The sequence below is a fragment of the Taudactylus pleione genome, unplaced genomic scaffold, assembly GCF_031769625.1.
Source record: "Taudactylus pleione unplaced genomic scaffold, aTauple2 ptg000454l, whole genome shotgun sequence".
NCBI classification, from domain to species: domain Eukaryota; kingdom Metazoa; phylum Chordata; class Amphibia; order Anura; family Myobatrachidae; genus Taudactylus; species Taudactylus pleione.
This window is the reverse complement of record NW_028284856.1, coordinates 3,830,770-3,853,822: the sequence shown is the minus strand read 5'-3', so window position 1 is coordinate 3,853,822 and position 23,053 is coordinate 3,830,770. Positions and strand designations below refer to the sequence as shown.

Genomic DNA, 23,053 nt, shown 5'->3' with positions numbered 1-23,053 from the left:
TTGTTCCCGTTCCGCAGTCTCAACGCGGGACGGGATACTATTCTACTCTGTTTCTGGTACAGAAGCCCAATGGTTCTCATCGCCCTATCCTGAATTTGAAGTCTCTGAACAAATACCTCAGAGTTCCCAAGTTCAGGATAGAAACGTTACGTTCCATCATTCTGGCGATGGAACCCGGGGATTACATGTTCTCCCTGGATACCCAGGACGCCTATCTCCACGTGCCCATAGCACCGGCACACCAGCAGGTTTGCTATCCTGCAACATCACTACCAGTTTCGGGCATTGCCTTTTGGCCTTTCCACAGCTCCGAGGGTGTTCACCAAGGTGATAGCAATTATGGCCGCCCACCTTCGGGGCCAGGGTATACGGCTGCTGACGTATCTGGATGATCTTCTTCTGCTGGCGAGCTCCCCAGAGGTACTTCTTCGACATCTCCACCTGACCATTGCTTGTCTTCAGGCACACAGGTGGTTGATAAATTGGAAGGAGCCATCTCTGATCCCATCACAACGGATGGTTCATTTGGGAGCCCTTCTGGATTCTCGTCAGCAAAGTATTTTCCTTACTCCGGAAAAGGTGTCCTCCCTACAACTGCGGATACACACTTGCCTGAGCAGTGCCAGGGTGTCGGTACACTCGGCCATGAGAGTCCTAGGGTCCATGGTGTCGGCATTCGACATGGTGGAATTTGCCCAGTTCCATTCCAGGCCCCTGCAGGAGCAGATTCTATCGGAATGGAACGGGTTACCACACCGGATCCGTTCCCAGACACTGGTCTTGTCCTCGGATGTACGCCAGTCTCTAGCTTGGTGGCTTCAGCCAGCTCATCTCATCGAGGGTCGCCCCTTTTGGATCCCGGACTGGGTTCTGCTCACAACAGATGCCAGTCTCCGGGGTTGGGGGGCAGTGACCGGCTCGTTGTCTCTTCAGGGCCGTTGGTCTGCGGAGGAAGCAGTTCTTCCCATAAACGTGCTGGAACTGCGGGCCGTGTACAGGGCTCTGCTGTCAGGCACCGCTCTTCACGGAAGGGCAGTTCAGGTGCAATCCGACAACGCCACCACGGTGGCGTACATCAATCACCAGGGAGGAACTCGCAGTCGAGTCCTCAATTGGGAGGCAGACTTCCTCAGCCGTCACGACGTGCATCCCAGGGAATTGTCGCTTCACCCAGAGGTGTTTCAACTTCTTGTGGACAAATGGGGACTGCCGGAGTTGGACCTGATGGCCTCCCGTCACAATTACAAGTTATCCGTGTACGGCTCAAGGACAAGGGACGCAGGCGCAAACCTGGCGGACGCGCTGTCGGTGAAATGGACATTTCACCTAGCGTACCTGTTCCCTCCGATCTCCCTGCTACCTCGGGTACTAAGAAAAATCACACAGGACGGGGGCACCTTTCTGCTGGTGGCTCCAGCGTGGCCCAGACGTCCTTGGTACTCCAATCTCAGGAGCTTGTCCGTAGATGTCCCGTTCCTTCTGCCGCAGTGTCGGGACCTGCTGTCTCAGGGGTCTTGCCTTTACCCAGATCTGGGTCGGCTGTCTTTGACGGCGTGGCTCTTGAGACAGCAGTCTTAAGATCCCGGGGTTTTTCAAGCTCTGTTGTCAGTACCATGCTGAGGGCGCGTAAACCTGCCTCTGTACGGATTTACCACAGAGTGTGGCACACTTACTTTCAGTGGTGTGAGTCCAGAAACTTTGATCCTCAGGTGTTCAGGGTTTCTAGGATTATTGCATTTCTGCAGTCAGGTCTTGACCGGGGCTTACGTCTTGCTTCCCTGAAGGTTCATGTATCGGCTCTGTCTGTGTGGTTCCAATGTAGAATCGCTACACTGCCTGACATTCACACCTTTTTCCAGGGTGTCCTTAGAATCCAGCCTCCCTTTGTGCTTCCAGTGGCTCCGTGGGACTTGGCGGTGGTTCTTCGGGTCCTGCAGGGAACCTCCTTTTGAACCTCTTGAGTCGGTTGACCTCAAGTGGTTAACACTAGACTGTTTCTCCTGGCAATTGCTTCGGCCAGGAGGGTATCAGTGTTGGGGGCTCTTTCCTGTAGTCCCCCCTTCTTAATTTTTCACCAGGACAGAGCAGTGCTTCGCACTAGTCCTGAGCTTTTGCCTTAAGTTGTCTCTAAGTTCCACATCAATCAGGAACTGGTGGTGCCAGCTTTTCAGTCCCCTGATCTTACAGCTGGCGAGGCTTCGTTGGATGTTGTCCGTGCTCTCAGAATTTATGTTGATCAGACTACTTCGGTTAGAAGGTCCGATTCTTTGTTTGTCCTCTTTGGTTTTCATAAGAGGGGTTGGCCTGCCAACAAACAAACCTTAGCCCGTTGGCTTTGTTCTGTTATTAGGGAGGCTTATGTACAGGAAGGTTTACCTGTTCCAGCCTCTGTTAAGGCTCATTCCACTCGGTCTGTGGGTCCTTCTTGGGCTGCTAGACGTGGTGCCTCCGCAGTTCAGCTGTACAAGGCAGCCACTTGGTCTTCCATTCAGACGTTTTTGAGGTTTTATGCGTTTGACACCTTTGCCTCTCAGGATGCATCCTTTGGGCGCAGGATTCTACTTTCTGCACAGGAGCGTCCCCGCCCTTAGTTGAACTGCTTTGGGACATCCCCAAGGTCAACCCTGTGGACCCCCTATGGACCCTGAAGTAGAAAACAAGAGATATGGTAAGAACTTACCTTTGTTATCTCTGTTTCTACAAAGTCCATAGGGTCCACAGGGCGCCCGACCCTGACGCACCTGGCTTCAAAAGGGTTGTTTTGCTGGTCACCAGTTTTCAGTCTCCTTTTTCTGTGAGTAAGATTTTCTTGTGTGTTCCAGTCTTCCTTCTCTCTGTTTAGTCTACTCCTCCGGCCTGGGCTGCTTACCAACTGAGGTGCCTGTGGCTTGGGGGCGGGGTATAGAGGATGGACCCAAGAGCATCCTGGGAGCAGCTAAAGCTTTAACTGCGTGGTGCCCGTGGATCCAGATCCAGCTATACCCCCAAGATCAACCCTGTGGACCCTATGGACTTCGTAGAAACAGAGATAACAAAGGTAAGTTCTTACCATATCTCTTGTTTTGTATTTTATTTGCTCACATTTTGTGCCATTTAGTTATGCATTTTTCATTTTATTGTGATATTGAGGGGAGTGTATTTGGGGAGATAAACTACCATCCAATCAGCTCCTGTCTGTAATTTTTCAAACACAGGGGGAGATTTATGAAAGTTTAGAGGGAAATAATGTTGAGAGCATTTGAGTACCAAGCAATTAGCACCTGTCATTTTATAAACTGTGTGGTAGATGTATTACATGTCATTATGGGATTTAGAGGTCTATTTACTAAGCAGTGTTCGGAGAAGTGAAAAGTGATAAGGTGCCAGCCAATCAGCTCCTAAATGCAATCTCACAGGCTGTGTTTGAAAAATGACAGTTGGGAGCTGATTGGCTGGCACCTTATCACTTTTCCTAACACTGCTTAGTAAATAGACCCCTTAGTGGCATCTACGCACTTGATGTGTGCTGATACCGCTTCTCCCCATGTATTAATGTGGAGATGTGTTTGAAATGACTCATTTTCAGCACGCCTATCTACATGACAGTGCGCCAATGATGATGCCAATGTATGAACAAAGTTTAGCAGTGTCTGTTCCAATTCCTGCCGTTATCGATTTCGCCTGGTCAGTCCGTGCAGCTGCAGTCTCCCTCTCTTGTTCCATTTTTTTTTGTGATTTTCTGGCCGATAAAGAATTACTTGGTCAGCGTCTTTCAGTGACCGGGATAAGAACGCATACGCAAGCACACAAGCGCAGGAGGCGATGGGAGAAATACAGACGGCGCCTAACTCAAACACAGGAGAGCCGGAAGTGGGAGGGCGCAGATCAGTTGACAGATGATGAAACACTCTCCCACTTCGTAATCAGATAAATACATGCGGCTGTTATCAGTACACGCTTCCCTGCGATCTAGAGGTGAAGCGGGTCCGCACAAATAACGTCCGGAGCCTACTGCTTAATACATATACCAGTCTTTGAAAAATGACAGGAGCAGATTGGTCAAGGAAATGAATGGTGTGTATCCGTTTGCTACACAGATGTTTAGTAATTATTCTAATCTTCTGAAATTAATTGAAGTCCTTGACTAATAAAAGTTTTAAAGTGACTTGGAAAGTGACCTCTGGGTTACCGTTTTCACTGTGTTTTTTTGGAGAAGTTGTGGTATTCTCAAAGGTGTGTATTTATTTTCAGGGGATTCTGTCTCTTTCCGATTTCCAGAAGGACGTCTGCTTCGTTCCTTCTTCAGTTCAGATTCATAATGAGAACTAAAACAGAAGAGAATAAAAATATGTTTACTTAATTATATATTAAATGAAGAGCCTATTCCCTAAAAGGTGAATGATCTATAATGCGGACAGTGAGATCAGATTAGGTGAAACCTTCTGAAGACATGACAATACTGCATGTGATATTTCCCAATATTTTTATAAACTCATTGAACTATTGCTGGATTTATGAGGTAACCTGTTGTTCCCAACATGCACCTGAGAGCCAGAGATTGGCATACTGAGATTTGCAGTTCCATGATAGCTGATAATTAACAGGTTACAAACATACATACAGTAAGAGGGGAATGTGTTACTAAAAAGGTGAGGGAGGGGAATGTCAAATGTGTTACAACATGGGCAAGGGAGGGGAATAAGTTACTACACGGATGAAGGAGGGAAATGTGTTACAATCCCTCCCTCACACTTGTAACACATTATCCTAATTCACCCCTGTAGTAACTTATTCCATTCCCTCACCTCTGTAGTAAGACATTATCCTCGATTACATCTGTAGTAACACATTTTCCTCCCTCGCCCGTGTTGTAACACATTTGACATTTCCCTCCCTCACCTGTGTAGAAATACAATCCCTCCTTCAGACATGTAGCATTTTTACACAGGTGGGGAATGGGATTGTCAAATGTGTTACAACACGGATGAGGGAGGGAAATGTGTTATTTCAGAGGTGATATTGTATAAAATTACCTTCAGGCTGTGTGTATAGGGTGTATATGAGAACATAACTGAATTTTATGTTTGTACACAAACTTTGTTTGAGCCACATAATTATTGAAAATATTGTATAAAATGACCTGCAGGCTGTGTGTATAAGGTGTATATAACACAAATGCATTCTGTGTGTATATTTGGGTCCCATTCCCAAAATATGTCATTATATGCAAATATTCCAAAATACGGAATATTCCGTTATCCAAAAATACCCTTGGTCCCAAGCATTTTGGATATCGGAGACTCAACCTGTACTACAGAGTTGAGGGAGTGGAATGTGTTAGTGCACAGGTGAGGGAGGGTAATATCTTACTATAGCAGTAAGGGAGGGGATGCATTACTATAGTGGTGAAGGATTAATGTGTTACTGGAGTGGTGAAATGGAAACCATACCTATCTAAGTTCTACCCAGGTTTAACAGCTAGTATATAGTACAATAGCGTGCAAATGTTTTAGGCAGGTGTGGAAAAAATACTGCAAAGTAAGAATGCTTTCAAAAATAGAAGTGTAATTTTCAAATTTGTATCAATTCACAAAATGCAAAGTGAAAGAACAGAAGAGAAATCTAAATCAAATCAATATTTGGTGTGACCACTCTTTGCCTTCAAAACAGCATCAATTTTCTAGGTACACTTGCACAAAGTCAGGGATTTTGTAGGACTATAGTCAGGTGTATGATTAACCAATCAACCATAAAGGTGATAATCATCATTTTCATATGCAGGTTGAAACACAGTAATTAACTGAAATAGCTGTGTATGAGACTTAAAACTGGGTGAGGGAACAGCCAAACTCTGCTACAAAGGTGAGGTTGTGGAAGATGGTTTCATATTACAGGTCATACACCATAGCAAGACTGTGCACAGCAACAAGACACAAGGTAGTTATACTGCATCAGCAAGGTCTCTCCCAGGCAAAGATTTCAAAGCAGACTCTGGTTTCAAGATGTGCTGTTCAAGCTCTTTTGAAGAAGCACAAATAAACAGGCAATGTTGAGGACCACAGATGCAGTGGTCGGCCATGAAACTTAGTGCATCAGATGAAAGACACATCATGCTTACTTCCCTTCGAATCAGAAGTTGTTCAGCAGTGCCATCAGCTTAGAACTGGCAGAAACCAGTGGGACCCAGGTACACCCATCTACTGTTCGGAGAAGTCTGGTCTTCATGGAAGAATTGCAGGCCAAAAAGCCATACCTTCGACGTGCCAAACAAGGCCAAGCAACGCAACTATGCACAAAAACAGAGACTGGGGTGCAGAAAAATGGCAGCAGGGGCAGGGGAAATATTTGGCTGTAACAGAAGGCAGTTTGTTTGCTGAAGCGCTGGGGAGCGGTGCAATAATGAGTGAAGTATGGCAATAGTGAAGCATGGTGGAGGTTCCTTGCAAGTTTGGGGCTGCATTTCAGGAAATGGAGTTGGGGATTTGATCAGGATTAATGGTGTCCTCAATGCTTAGAAATACAGACAGGTACTTATCCATCATGCAATACCATCGGGAGGCATCTGATTGGCTCCAAATTTATTCTGCAGCAAGATAACGACCCCAAATATACAGCCAATGTCATTAAGAACGATCTTCAAAGATCGTTCTTAATGACAAGAAGAACAAGGAGTCCTGGAAGTGATGATATGTATATTCATTATATTTATTTTTGATAGGTCAATTCTCCATATAATTGTAGTACCCAGGTGCACACACCTGGTTTTACGAATGGATATTGTGAGGAAGCCCTCCCTCTGTTTCTGATTTGTTCTGCTATTATTGATAGGCGGATTTTCCCTATAAGAACAGGGATTTCCCAGGTATTATTCACTTTGTATGAACAAGCCCGGCCAAAGGCGAAACATACGTCATCAAATAATGGAAGTGGGCAGGTATTTTCCTGGAAACAGCGTGGATAAGAGATCCCCGCGCCTCCTATCACAACGCACTCTACACGGGGAAGCCACTTACAGGCTGTTGCCTGACAACAGTACAGGGAGGAGATCCCTCTATTACTGCTGCGAGCTTCTGATACGACTTGCATACACTCACACACGGAACCAGGCATCCAGGAATGGGTGAGTGGAATCTCTCCGGACCCGGAGGGAGAAGGTGCCTTTTTCAGCTTATAAACGTATCATCTACAGTGGTATCACGGGCATCCGACTACAGTTGAACAAGAATAACTGAGTTAGAGTCCATTTCAACTGATAGTTAAGTATCAATGGTTAATTTACTATCTTGTGGCAAGTTTGCTAAACATATGCTGGGAACATGACTAGTACTTTAACTAGCAATGTTTTAAATGTATGTTGTTATTTTGAGGTTCAATTAATTCTTTAACCTATTCTGTAACTTAGTGAGAGTGTTAAACTGTGCTAATTAATGGCACGTCAATATGTTACTAGTGTACTTACGACATACGGTCTCCTGATAATAGACTATAGCAGTCTTTAGACTTTAAGATTTCTTTCATAATATACACATCACTGTGCAAATAAATTGTTTTACTACATTACGGTTTAATATATGTTACAAATTGTTGTGAAAGACAGTATTAACTATATATACACATTTGTTTGGATACAATGACTAAAATCTGTTACATATTATAATTGGACTGCAGTATTGCAGAAGTGTAATCCATTTCAATTCATGACTATAGGATGTGTTTAAATTTGTGGAAGTGTGCTATCTTAGCAACAGTGAATCACTGCTAGGCTGCTTGGATTGCCAGCAGACCTCATGTTTATTCTCCCATATTAACACAATACCTTGCAATCAAATTGTGTTGCTAGGCTGTGTTAACTGACTTTGGATACTGTGACTAATACCCCTTTTACACCAACCGAATAACCCGGGTTATTGCCGGGTTGATGCTCTGTGTAAACAGCTCCCAGAAAGATTTCCCGGGTTGATTTACCCGGGAATCTTACTCGGGTTGAGAGCAGGGTTGAACACGGGTTGTTCCCGTGTCATGAGGCAGTGTGAACGGGTGCTACCCTGCTTATTTGACCCGGCTAGCTCTGAAAGATGCTGATTAGAGCTTCTGGGGCACTGGCAGATGATGTAATTTGTCAGTGCCCTGCAGAGAGATGCACATGAAGCCATCGCTTGCCTGCCTAACCTCCTGCACCACAGCCTGACCAGCAGCCACAAACGCAGGCTGATACACAGCCTGCCACAGCCAGAACAGCAGCCTGTAGCAATGCTGTAATCAGTCCCCACCCCTCTCTTTTGTTGCCTTTTGTGACCATCTTTGTCAGACCTTAAAACAGACCATTTTTAATGACTTCTATAGAGAAAAGCAGGGATTACCCGGGTTCAGTGTGAACGGGGCAAACCCGAGTCAAGTTGCAGTGTAAACGGGGTCTGAAGCCGAGTTCGACCTGGGATTGACCAGTGTTCAAATTCCAGGGTCGGACCCGGGATTTTGGTGTAAAAGGGGTATTATAATTTGTTACATGTTATATCTGGACTGCAATGTTGCAGAAGTGTATCCTTGCTTACTTCAAGGCTATAGGATGTGCATGAAGTTGTAGAATTATGCTGTTTTAGCAACAGTGAATTACTGTTAAGACTGTATTGTTTACCAGTCTGTTTATAAGGTATATAGATGCATATTATCTCCATTATTTCGCAGCAGGGCATTATGTCAAACTTAAGGAGATCGTGATTTATGATTTACCATCCTATGTATTTATATATGTTATATGTTTGTCTGTCCAAACTTATTTTAAAATAGTGATCGTAAACGTTAAGTTTTATTTATTTTCAAATTACATTACAAGTAGTGCCCCCAAACAAGAGTCTGCTTCTTTCTCTTTTGCTCTGTTTTGATTGTACCCCTCTGGCTCTGGGGAGCACCACCAACATTTAAATTATTACCACTTGTGGTTTATGCTAATTTTTGTCATTTTGGTTTGATTTTTATCTATATTCTAAAATATCTGAATCCTGTGGGCTCTCACTCCCCATTTTTCCTTGGAATAAGTGATGATATGTCCCTGATCTCAACATCATCGAGTCTGTCTGGGATTACATGAAGAGAGAGAAGGATTTGAGCAAGCCTACATACACAGAAGATCTATGGTTAGTTCTCCAAGATGTTTGGAACAACCTCCCTGCCGAGTTCCTTCAAAAACTGTGTGCAAGTGTACCTAGAAGAATAGATTGTTTTTTGAAGGAAAAAGGTGGTCACACTAAATATTGATTTGATTTTTATTTGCTATTTATTCATTCACTTTGCATTTTGTTAATTGATACAAATAAACTATTAACACTTCTATTTGAAAACATTCTTACTGCAGCATTTTTTCCACACCTGCCTAAAACTTTTGCACAGTACTGTATGTGTCTGTGTGAATAGTGCATATAGTATACATGAGGTATATATAGTGTGTTTAAGATATACATAGGGGTAGATTTACTAAAGTTTCTAATAATGAAAAGTGGTGGTGTTACACATAGCAGCCAGCCTCTCTATTGCATTCTACAAAATATAAGTCGTGGGTGGTCATGCTTTCTATGGGAAGCTTCATTGTTAGCCGTGGGACGAGGAGGTCATGTGCCTCCATTCGGCCCATTCTGTTCACATGGAGTGGCTGTGAGTAGATGTAGAGTGCCCAGGGCCGCACTGTAGGTCAGTCCTAGCAGCCACTAAGCTCTCTGAGGGGGAGCGGGACTTTCCATTATCTCTAGTACATGACTGCTACACTGACATTTAGGCTGCTTATATTATAGATGCTTTCTGTTTTTTAGTTAACAATATGTGTAATGGTGTGGTATTATAAACTCTACAATTAAAAGGGCAAGTTTATCAACATTGTATAATTGAAAATTATTAACTAGTAAAAAAATTACAATTGATATATTTTGTTATAAATAGCTACCATTACGTGGAGAGAATAATTGTACAGCTCTTAATATAATTTGTGGCTAATTATTAGTTACCACTAAAATTACCATCTTGCACTTTATTAAATTATACAATAGGGGATTTTGTGAAATAAATAAGTAATAGAAACAGTGGCTAATATATACATGCCATAAAGATGAAGCCAATATACAAAAGCCGAACTAAGTACAATCCAAAGTGACTAACATCTTAATGCCACTTGGAAAATAAACAACAACCTATAGAAACAATAAGTCTACCCATATTATAAGTGGGACATTCAAAGATTTCTTTAAAAAAAAAAAAAAAAAAAAACAACTTTATAAATATGCTGATATTCACAACTAAGAAATAATATGTCCATTTATTAAGTCAAATACTCCCAACCATTCTGCCACTGAAAATAGAGTGGGAATCAACTAAGGGAAATTTTGTGGCAAATTATTTGTACGCCACATATACGAACACTAGGACAGATGTGTACTAATTCACTTTCATCAGACCCTGGGTAATATTCTCTCAGAAAAGAAATGAAAGGGATCTCAATACCCATGTGAACCAACTGATATAATCTTAAAGAGGATATAGAACAATATTCAAACATTCCTAGGAGGTATATAAGATAGCACCTTTTGGTCTGTTATACACTATATATATATATATATATATATATATATTTTATTACATCTCAAGAGATAGAAGAGTAGTTTATAGCTTTCTTTAATCACATTATTTTCTGTACACGTTCTTTAAAATCTATCCAATTTATTTTTCTGGCTATTATATGATGATATTTTATAGGGAACATTTTTTTGTGTACCACACAAGACTATTTTTGTTCTCTCTTTTGTCTGTGATATACATTTAATTGTCAGTGGCAGCACCTCCTCACTGTTCTATGCAATATTAGTATTACTACTTACAGTATAATAGGGGTTCTTATGCAAAATGAACTATTAATATAATTCCAGTGCAGTCGGTAACATAACTATGTCTTGGAACGAGGGCCTGATTCAGAAATGGTTGCTGCTGTGTACACTCTTGCGTCTGTTGTTAGAGTCATGGCAGCGAGTATATGCAATGCTATTATATCATCCTTCCCCTGTTGCAGAAGCCTGTGTCTAACTCTGCAAGGAGTGAGACGCCCACTTCCATCGTCTCAACGCTGTAATACCACCGGTTATTCTTTAGATGCCACCATTGACGCACCTTTGCATGAACCATCACGCGCAGCAGCCCTATGGCAGGTGCAGTTTATCCATCTGACTATGGCCTCTGTGGCTGCCATTGCGTTTAGGTACGCAGTCCCTTTTGCTTTTACGCCACCAACACTCCCATAACTCACACTTTTTTTGCGTTCACTTCTAGCCACCTCCCAGGAATGCCCATCACTTTACTGCCCGATTTCTGATACCGTCTGTCCCGATGACAACAGCATCTTAGTGCGTACACTCTGTGTAATGCATGTGCTGTAGGGGTTTTCTGAATTTTTTTGCGTAGTTACAAATAATCGCTCAACTACGTGAACATCAGCACGCGTAAAAAGTTTTTTTTTATATTTTTGCAAATTTCATTATAAAAAAAAAAACCTAAGAAATCACATGTACATAAGCATTCACAACCTTTACTCAATACTTTGTTGATGCACCTTTGGCAGCAATTACAGCCTGAAGTCTTTTTGAATATAATGCCACAAGTTTGGCACACCTATCTTTGGGCAGTTTCACCCATTACTCTTTGCAGCACCTCTCAAGCGCCATCTGGTTGGATGGGAAGCGTCGGTGCACAGCCATTTTCAGATCTCTCCAGAGATGTTCAATTGGATTCAAGTCTGAGCTCTGGCTGGGCCACTCAAGGACATTCTCAGAGTTACCCTGAAGCCACTCCTTTGATATCTTGGCTGTGTGCTTAGGGTCGTTGTTCTGCTGAAAGATGAACAGTCGCCCCAGTCTGAGGTCAAGAGCGATTTGGAGCAGGTTTTCATCCAGGATGTCTCTGTACATTGCTGCATTCATCTTTCCCTCTATCTTGACTAGTCTCCCAGTTCCTACCGCTGAAAAACATCTGCACTGCATGATGCTGCCACCACCATGCTTCACTGTAGGGATGGTATAGGCCTGGTGATGAGCAGTGCCTGGTTTGCTCCAAACAGAACACCTAGCATTCACGCCGAATAGTTCAATCTTTATCTCATCATGGTCTGAGTCTCTTCAGGTGCATTTTGGCAAACTCCACGTGGGCTGCCATGTGCTTTTTTCTGAGGAGTGGCTTCTGTCTGTCCACTCTACCATACAGGCCTGATTGGTGGATTGCTGCAGAGATGGTTGTCCTTCTCTAAGGTTCTCCTCTCTACACAGAGGAATGCTGTAGCTCTGACAGAGTGACTATCGGGTTCTTGGTCACCTCCCTGACTAGGGCCCTTCTCCCCCAATCGCTCAGTTTAGACAACCGGCCAACTCTAGAAAGAGTCCTGGTGGTTCCGAATTTCTTTCATTTATGGATTATGAAGAACACAGTGCTTATTGGGACCTTCAAAGCAGCAGATATTTTTCTGTACCCTTCCCCAAATTTGTGCCTTGAGACAATTCTGTTTCAGAGGTCTACAGACAATTCCTTGGACTTCATGCTTGGTTTGTACTCTGACATGCACTGTCAAGTGTGGGACCTTATATAGACTGGTGTATGCCTTTCAAAATCATGTCCAATCAACTGAATTTACCACAGGTGGACTCCAATTAAGTTGTAGGAACATCTCAAGGATGATCAGTGGAAACAGGGTGCACCTGAGCTCAAGTTTGAGCCTCATGGCAAAGGCCGTGAATACTTATGTACATGTGATTTCTTAGTGTTTTTTATGTTATTAAATTTGCAAAAATCTCAAAAAATATTTTTACACGTTGTCATTATGGGGTGTTGTGTGCAGAATTTTGAGGACAAAAATGAATTTATTCCAGTTTGGAATAAAGCTGTAACATAACAAAATGTGGAAAAAGTGAAGCGTTGTGAATACTTTCCAGATGCAGAGAGAGTGTGTGTGTGTGAGTATGTGTGTATATATATATATATATATATATATATATATATATATTTATATATTACATATACATACACATATACACACATACATTGTGGTTTTGAATAATATGAAACTGGGGATTGGTAAAGAATTTTACCAATTTTCCCATTAATTTCAATTGTGCTAAATACAGAAAGCCAACATGCGCCCAGCAATAAAGCAAAATTGAAGTACAAAGAGGGAAATTGATTATCGGTTCCTCCTGTGACTAACTCTGTTGCCCTCTTTTTTTGGGGGGGGGGGGGGGGTTACTGATGGGAGGAATCTATTCCCACTGAGGGTGATCTATGGACACTGGGGGTGGGAGGATTATTCCACAAATGGAATCATTGCCCCTGGATAAGGGGGGTGTTTATTAACACAAGAAGTTTACTGGCACTTGGCGTGATGATTCTTTAGTGGGGATCTATGGATCTATTACCATTGGGGAGATAATGCCACTGGCGGGATTAATTGCCCCTGGGGAATCTGGGGGGTTAGGGAATAATATTACAATGGGAGCGATGGACATTTGGGGTTGCTAGGTGGTATTTGTTCACTAATATTGTTAAATGGTTTTGAATACATTTTAATTTACAAAATATTAAATATATTAGTAAAATAATGGGCCAAATTTAAAGATAATGCAAAATGCAAACAATGCCATACATCTGTTAATTTGATAGGGTAGTGGGTGGGTAATTTGAGCGTTGTTGGGCTAGAATTCCAGACACGTGACACAGCTACTCATAGTGGCTGCAGCTATAGAAGTCTGCGTATTTCAAGACCATATTTATTTTTAAGGCATAATGCATATCTAATAGTACTGGGCCAGGAAGGCTCACTGTTATTCTGGAGTCCAATAGTAATTTTGATTTATGCTTTAACAGAGACAACTGGCTAATGGTTTACCTCAGTGGATCAATATTACCACAGTAAGATTTTGGGCTGATTGAATTATAGCACAGTGTATGATGGTGGTTCATGGTTCACAGAAAGTAGCAGATAATTATGATTGTATTACACTGCATTTACTACCCTTGATTCATATGCATTGCTGTAAAACAACATCAAATGTTTACAGGTTATTTCATGGAAACAACAATGACTGAAGCTGAGGTTTCCAATTTGGTCACAAAAAGTGGGTAGAAAAAATGAGCAGATCCAATTGGTGGACAAGTTAAAAAAAAAACCTATTGCTATGGACACTGATGGGTGTAACCATCAGCCTAAAATAAACCCATTACATTTTTTTATAAATATTTTATTTCTAAGCATATATTATTTTCCACTTGGAAGACCTCTGTCAGATGGGTTTTGAAAGAAATCAAAAACAAAATGAACACCAGGATGTCACTGATAGCGCAGTAATCTAAAACATTTATATGGATAATATACAAATATTCAGTGTACATTAAATGAACTTGGAAAATATCTTATCTGAGATTTCTTTACACTGGAATCTCCTCATAGAACTTGTCTTCCTCCTTTTGTCCTCTGACAGATTTCAATATTCCTGTAGTTATACTCATGCAGCAAAAGCAACAAACAAAAAGGCCACTCAGCATGTAGTATATTGATTTTGAATCTTTATAAAAAGTGGATTGAAAAATCCTTACATTAAGACAATGTGTAACTCGCGTATCACAGATGCTTTTTTTTTTCCCTGTGAGTCCACAGCACCGCAATCTCACCCAAACATGGATGGTAGATGCCAAAATCTCCACCAGCAGTTAAGCAAGATCAATAGCCATCCAACATGTATAGCTGTGTCGCCACCTTCATCAGAGATATACTCCCTTATGAAGTTGCACATTAAGGAGCAGTGCAGGTTTTAATGTAAGAATTGTTTTCCCCAATTTTTACAAAGAATAAAAAACAATGTATTCATCGAAGAGGAAGAAATGTTCTATAAGGAGATTCCACTGTAAAGAAACCTTATTGGCAAGTTCACATAATGTACGCTGAATATATATTTGTGGTAGCCATAAGATACAGGTTTTTAAAAAAAAAAAAATTACTGCACTATCAATGCCATCTTGGTGTATGTATCATTCTTTATTTGTAGATTAATGAAGCATTTCACAAAGTGTGTGTGATAAATACAATGGGCAATGGTATTAAAGGTATAATAAGGAAAGGACAGCTAATTATTAAGTTCATTTGTTTAGCGTTTTCTCCACTGCAGTCTCCACATGTAATTTAGAGTTGTAAGAGATAAGAGTGAGTGACAGGCGGTACAGAAGAAAGCCTCTGGCATTCTCCTCCTTATTAGTTTGTATAGCTCCTCACTCATCACCAAAAAAGAGGCTTAATCTGTGTACACACTGACAGATATATTGACCGATCAATTAATCGTCCAATATATCTGGTGCCCGTCGGCCAGTGTGTACCAGCGATATGTCTGAACGACGTCGTTCACAGTCATATCACGTCGGCTGTGTTGCACAACTGATGGACAGATATATCTGCAGACATATCTCTCCATCGACAAGTGTGTACGGGCGATCAGCCGATCGCCCGTACACATGCAGCGGCTGCCGCAGTGAGGGGGAAATCCACCCCTGGACCCACGGCTGCCTGGCAGCTGGACCCACGGCTGCCTGGAAGATGATGGTTGTTCAGTATATATGAACGACCATCATCTACAGATATATCTGCAGATCACTCGATCTGCAGATATATCTGCTAGGTGTGTACCCACCTTTAGTGATCAAGACAAAGTGTATGACATTTTCACAATAAATAGGATTTTAAAAGAAAATTCAGTCCTTCTAAAATTTCTGTCAGAAAGGACTCAGGATAAAGATTTCAAACCTGTATGTGAAAACATTGGATAAAACTTGCAGATTCTAAAATTTGAGTGTCAAAATTTTCATTAGATACTGTTAGTATGTTTTTTCATTGCAGGTTGTGACACCTCTAGTTACAGAACAATACGTTTTAATATTTAATCAATTGACAGGACGGAGGTTCAGGTAATCCTGAAACTTTGCACACAACAGCATTTCAGAATATTTTTATGGGGGTCCAATGAAAGATATCACCACCTGCAAGAGGTTAGGCAATTGGCTGGCACCAGAGATGCCAAGATGGCATCACCGCTGCTTGTGACTAGTACTACACCAAACAATCATTTCTTCACCGCTGCTTTCGGAGCTGATCCACTTCCATCTGTAGACTCTCAATCTTGTCTCCAAACTCTAGCTTGAAGAGTCGGTTGGCTTCCTCAGCTGCCTGACGATCTCGCTCCACCACTCGCAACCTGGATTTGAGCCACATGAATGGGTAGTAAAAACAAAACAAAAACCATGGAGGTGGTGGGGACAAGGATGGGACTTTAATAATCAAAATAAATATAAAACCCAAAAGGTAAATGATGGGAAAATTAGAATGGATAGAATACAGTAAAAATAAAATTATAAAAATGAAACCTTTAAGATGTTTTATGAAACAGAATAGTGGTGAATCAGGCAAAAGTGGACCTAAATATATGTATGTAATACTATAGAAGATTCATTTTAATGGTTCAAAATTAGTAAATGTTGTAGATTAGGCTTATTGTAATCAGCAGTTGGAATGTTTCCATAAACAGACTGAGGTACAGAATGATCCTTAGTTTGGTGAAAGAATTCTAGTGAGAAGTGGAATTCCGAAAACTGGTCCCCAAACATGGCTTCATTATGTCATCCTTGAAAAACTCAAGTGGTACTGCCAATTTCCTCACAGCATGAGAAGTGGTTGCATAATCTTATATAACTGTGGATAGCAGTTGAGTTCAAGTAGAAGAGTTCAACATGAGGTCATTTATTGTCACCATCACATAAACTGAAACCATTACCAAATCTTCTGAAACCATTTGGTAGTGTAGATGCCTTATTCGTCATCACAACATCATGATGACGACATACCTAAGGGGTAGGGCCGTCGTCTCTGGGAAGTAGAGCCCTTCCCAGAGTGCCGTAAGGACACTCCTGGCAACTCCACAGGCTACATGTCTGGCGTGTCCATGGACGGCTTTGCAGTACCGCTACTGACTGCAGGGTGCCGTTCCTGGAACCCTGCAAGCCACATGTAGATGACATGGGACAGTGAAGGTGCCACCCCCTGTCACAGCACCACTCACACACCCCTAGTTACGGCCCTGAGAAATGGGCATCGTTTTATCAAGCAGTATTAATAAACATATATTTAGAAATTCATAATTTAACCAGCCCATGAAAGCTCTGGTCTCCACTGTTCAGCCTTCAATCTTTTTTAGAACAACTATCACAATCATTGCTCATCTGTCATATAAAGATTGTGAGAACTGTAGGGCAGGATAACATTAAGTACCTATTGTGACCATGGAAAGGTAAAAAGTACATTGGATACTTGATCATTAAATGTCACACAGAGGTGGTTTTAAAAAGTTTATTTGGCAAATATTTTGGGGGTTCTAACAAAGATTCCATCTACAGGGAGGGGGTGGGAGAAAAAAAGGATAACAGAACGGAGGAGCCATGGCTTCAAAAGGCAGCAATTTCCAAATCAACGGTAGGCAACATTTAACATCAATGTAGTAGCTTGTAACACGGCAGAATTCCTCCCTTCCTCCTGCTACTGAGCTGCTCTGTTAGTGTTGGTCGGGGGCCCTTGTGTTAGACACCTAGTGCTGCTTCTGTAGAAGTTTACTCGCTGTACTGCTTAAGGTTTTTGCCTGCTTCACCAAATCTTTTTCACTGTCATGTTAATTTAAGGTTGCAATGTGAACAAAAAACAGAAAAGTCAGATGAGAGACAAGGGCAAATGATTAATAGAACAGACAGAGAACACCAAGAGAGAAAGGTCAGCAAGAAACTCATACAGATTTAGAAAAACATTGCAGAGAACCGGTCACTTATGAGTCAAGTATTTACTTACATAATTCTCCATGCACTATGATGTGGGTAAAAACAGCCCCCCACCCCAACATACTATGTTCTGCTCACTTGTGTGTGACGTTCATCCTACATCACAGTTCCTGTGCCTCACAAGGAGCTGTACGGGAGTAAGCATAACACAGTATGTGGCACAAGTTGAAAGAGTTACATCATTTACACATAGTTCACTAATATGATTGTGCTCCCTCTGGAGTCAAAGAGACACCGGGAGCTGCACTTTTTCTTCCAAAATCTATAGTACAGTGGGAATTGTGCAAAAAATACTTACAATGCTCTACAACAGATCTTATATGGTGATTCAATTAAACAGAGTTGAGGGCTCCTGGTTATAAAGAAGAAGGCAGAGTCACCTGTTGATGAACTCTAGTACAATTTGTAACTGACTAACAAAGGTTGGAGCCAAAGATTATGGTGTTTAGTTTTGTGACTATTCTGGCGTATTTAATAAAGTTCCTTAAAACAAAGGTGATGAAAAAAAATTGCCCATGATCTAATTAAATAGGGAAAGAATGCAGTTTCTTACAACAACAAAAACATGAGCTGGCACTCTGTAATGCTGCACAATATGTTCAAAAAGTTTTTATTAAATATCACCTTGCGAGTCACATATTGAAAAAAATGGCTGCAGGAAAGAAAGTGAAATATGAGCGTGCACTCATCTTGAACAGTATATCACAGTGATGGAGAACAGCAGTCTTCATCTTCTCCCAGCTTTATGTCCCCTCAGCCCTGTCCCTTAGGCCCTGCCATCATGTTATTTATTAGGAGCTCAAGTAGCAGATGAAGATGGCCAGGTCATAGAACAGAGAATAAGACTGACCATGATTACTACTTACTTCATTAAGGTCAGGAATGTTTAGGCTGGCCCAGCCATGTACCAGAATACTAGTTCACTTACATATGTGAACATTCCCTATAACTGGGCATATTTAAAAACAAGTTGACGGATGGAAACCTCTGCAGAATTGTGTTGGGTCTGTTCTGTCAGATTTGTTGGTTAAAGCTACTAACTTATTGGGATAATGTATCTAAATACCTGTGATATATTATTAAAAATGTGTCTTTCTTTGATTATATGCAGTTTTGCTGGTATTAAGTGTAACCAGTGGCCCTTATGAAGATTACAGGAGAAAATGCGTCCCTTGGAGCATAGCAGGTTGTCCATCACTGGTATAGCAGTTCTCCAACAATAACTTATTGTAACTACAGCATGCCAAAAATTCATATTATAACATTATTATTTAGCCAAATGTGACATGCCGTCATTTTAATTGGTTAATCTGTGTTATAGTAGCCAAGCCTAGTGTTAAGTACGTTACATTCAAAGGGTGTCTAGTTGTGATTCAGGTCTGTGGGATTGTGACATACAGTTCATCTGTAGAACTTCAGCATGCACACATTATGCAACCTGTGATAAGTACTGTGTGCCTAAACCTTTCAGCAGACTGAGTGCAGATAATTTACACAGGCTGCATAATACACGTTTCCTCAATAGACTTGTGGCTTGGTTATTAGTCTGCTAGGTTCTACTTACTAATAAATGGGTCACAGGTCTTGATAGTTTGAGGAAAATCTTCAAATAAGACAAAAAATAATGTGCTCACACTCACTGCATTAACACAAGTCGCTATCTAGAACCTCTCTTGTTGCAAAATTGATAAAATGTAAGTGATATTTTTCCTTTTAAAACACTACTAGGTGGGAAAATAATTCAAGAATGTGACGTTCACTAATTTGACTGGAAACTATGAAGAATATATTGAAATGTGATGCTATTGGACATTATTAAATTATATTATTGTTACATCCCAGCCACATGCACACCGACACCAGTGTATGTAAAATGTTTGTGACTAAAGCATGTGTTACCTCTGCTCCAGCTGTTTAATGGTAGCGGCCATCTGACTGGTCTTCTCTTCTAAGCGACTGTTCAACTCACTCTTCTGTTTCACTGCAAGGTCTGAGCTCTGCAGGGGAATTGGCACAGTCAGTGAGAGAAAGTCGCTCAAGTACAAGAACAATATTCAGATAAGTCAATACAGGCTCATAATGTTGGTGTGTAGAAATAGCAGGAATCTCTTCCACACCGATGCTAATCAAAGGGGTTATGATAAATATGAAGCTTACTTGGAATTTACATTTTATTGAAACATACCCCATTTTATTTTTTGTTTTAACTGTTACAAATAAAAGCATGAAAGTGTCCCTGAAACTGACAAAAGGCATAGACAGAGAGCAGGTAAACCTGTATAATTGGTACATCATTGTATGCTCAACTAATGTACCAGGTTCACAAGATTGATAGATATTAAGAATGGGCATAGCCGAAAAATCCCATTTCCATAGAACACCTAGGGCGGGATGTAATAGAGATCAAGTCTGCCGGAGGTGCGGGATGCAGATTGATCTCAATCGTTTTTTTCTTAAAGTTGCAGTCATTTACAAGGCAAAGCCAGTTCGGCTCTGCCTTGTAACTGACTGCAACTTTAAAAAACGATCGAGATCAGTATGCATCCCGCAACTGCGGCAGACTTGATCTCTATTACATCCTGCCCTTAGAGCGGAATTCAATTACCCCCATTAAGTTAAAGGGTGCTAATTGAACGCCGGCCACTATTCAAAGAGCCCGACTTTATGGGGATTTCTTTTTGGGTTTCATGAGGCCTGAACAGAATTCCCAGATAAGTATGCAGTTAACGGGTCAAAACGCCCAGTGAAAGCATAAGTCCGTGAACAGTTCACAGACTGTATGAGTTAATACCCGTCAATTGCACTTAACGCCCCTTTTTAACACTCGTTAAAAAGGGTCTCGGGTGAAAAAGGAGTTTGATTGAACAGCCTCAGACGATAAAGCCCAAGGCTACCTCCCATTTTCATCCATGCAAACATAACAGGCTGAATTGAATTCCCCCCCACCTAGTCTATAACCAATTATAGAAAATGAAGATTTTTTATTTAATGCAATTAGAACAAAAAGCATCTATTTCTTGGTTTCCTTCAAGCCATAAAAGTAAGGCCAACTGTGGTTCCCATGGTAAATAAAATGCACTATTCCCATTTGCATAGGTGCAGGCTGTGGTTAAAAAAGAAAATTGTGGTGCAATAATAACTAAATGTAGGGGTATTGGTAGAGAGTGTAAATACAGTATTTAACGCCAGAATTTAAAATGACATGGGTAGAATAAGCTTAAGAACTTTAATGTTCAGTTCAACACTGCCAGGGAATATAGCTCAGACATAAATGTAATGCAATCGGCTTAGTATTGAATGCTTTGGCACTTTACTGCTTATTCTATGCATACAATGTGTTTTCACAGAAGGGAGGGGAGAGAGGGGGACTGATTCATTTTTTTGCATAATACAGTTAATATAATAGGTAACACCACCTCTCAAAATAAAAGATCTGCCCCTGCACAGGAGGTGCCTCCTAGGACTCACACTTTTACCTGATGATCAGTGCAGTACAGTTTGACATCTAGAAGAGGATCCAGCTAACAGAGTACAGGGCAGGCAATTCAAACTGAGATGGTAGTTAATGTGGCATCCGATTTTACAGGAGCCAAAAGCATCCAATCAGGTGCCACACTCATTCTACACCTCCCATCCGCAAATCAGAAATTAGTACATCTTTGTTTCCTGACCTGCAGTTTAAAGGAGAGTTCATGCTTTAAGGCCCTGAGATCGTCAAGCTGCTGTCTGAGCGCTGCTAGAGTATCTTGCTTATCACACACATCCTTATCCAGCATTTTCATGGCCATCTCCATCTCTTGTCTTATTCCTATCTGCACCTCTAGTTCCTTCTCTACATCCTAAAACACAGATAAGATATTAGAAACAAAATGGAAACACCTCAATAAAATAAAATCATTAGCAAACTTCGTAATGTACTGTTACAGTTATATATCCATGAGCTATGTCTACAATATAGTTTCAAAATGGCAAGTGAATCAACAAATATGAAATCATTTCAGAAAAGACTAGAATTTTTATATATTAACTTGTTACATTTAAGTCATACATAACCAGTATTTTATTTATTTTCATAGAAAATTACCCACACATTCACAGACACGAATACAAGTAGATGAGAATATGAGTGAAGTTAACTGAAAATCACTTCTCCTTAAATGCTTGGATATTTAGGTCTCATCTTGTTAATCTGCTTCCTCTCGTTCCTGCTGGCATTTCCAGCCTAAAATAAATAATGCTGGTAGGAATGGAGGTGCGAGACTGATCCAGCAACTTTCTAGTAGTTTAAAACATAAGATGACACTTTCATTTACGCTGATAAGAGAATTGTTCTTTTCATACCTGTATAATGTAACCACAGACAACACTATTTACACAATTTGCGTACTCCTAATTTATGTTCAAAGCTGCTACCGGACTAATGCTGGGTACACATTGGCCAATATATCGTGTTTGTAAGCCAGTGCGTACCAGCGATATGTCTGAACGACGCCGTTCACAGACCCATTGCGTTGGCTGGGCAGCACAGCCGATGCCCAATATTATCTGCAGATATATCTGCTCTTCGTGCTGTTTGTATGGGCAGTCAGCCGATCACCCCTACACTTGCTGCAGCGACTGCCATTGACGTACAGCTTAACTGGGCAGGCACATGTAAATACCTGCCAAGTTGTGACGTCTGGTCGACGATTGGTTAGTGCGTCCAGCCGACCCGTCGTCCAAGTGAGTACCCAGCTTTAGTGATACCTTCCAATGTCCCAGTTGGAAAATCAGGACACGTTTAGTCACTCCTCTGAACAGCACACACGTCTCTATTATAGCCACACCCATTTTCCATTAGCCCACATACCTATTGACCCTGGAATAGTGTTTCAACCACTAATTGCTAACTGTTCAGGGGGGTAGCTATAGTAGGTGCAGAGGGAGTGTGCTACGTTGCCCAGGTTGCCTCATAGGCCCGGCCCTCCCTCTTCACCCAGTTACGTTTTTAGCGGAGGGTCACTCACCTCCTGAGCCCTGTGGCTGGTTTTCATTTTCCAGCAGTTTGCAGAGCAGCACAAATGGTTTCCTGGCTGGCTCTGTATCTCCTTCCTGATGGTGGGAGGAGGTGTGGCTGTGTTGAGCCTACTGGGACTCCCCGGACCACAGCCATGCCTCCTCCCAGCATCAGTGAGGAGAGACTAATCTG

At 41.5% G+C, this 23,053-nt stretch overlaps 1 protein-coding gene across 8 annotated transcripts in view; it reads right to left on the bottom strand.

Annotated features, from left to right (window-relative positions):
* RUFY3 (RUN and FYVE domain containing 3) overlaps positions 1 to 23,053 on the bottom strand; it is a 109,964-nt gene that overhangs the window by 17,963 nt on the left and 68,948 nt on the right. For 5 of the 8 annotated variants that reach the window (XM_088448346.1, XM_088448338.1, XM_088448341.1 and 2 more), the window contains 4 exons: positions 21,537 to 21,704; positions 19,765 to 19,862; positions 16,119 to 16,238; positions 4,169 to 4,304 (listed from right to left, as the gene is read on the bottom strand). In XM_088448346.1, coding sequence (XP_088304472.1) covers positions 4,169 to 4,304; positions 16,119 to 16,238; positions 19,765 to 19,862; positions 21,537 to 21,704 — 522 coding nt within the window. Of the gene's footprint in view, positions 1 to 4,168; positions 4,305 to 16,118; positions 16,239 to 17,372; positions 17,695 to 19,764; positions 19,863 to 21,536; positions 21,705 to 23,053 lie in introns of those variants that run through there. The other 3 variants (XM_088448342.1, XM_088448344.1, XM_088448345.1) reach the window with 1 other exon arrangement.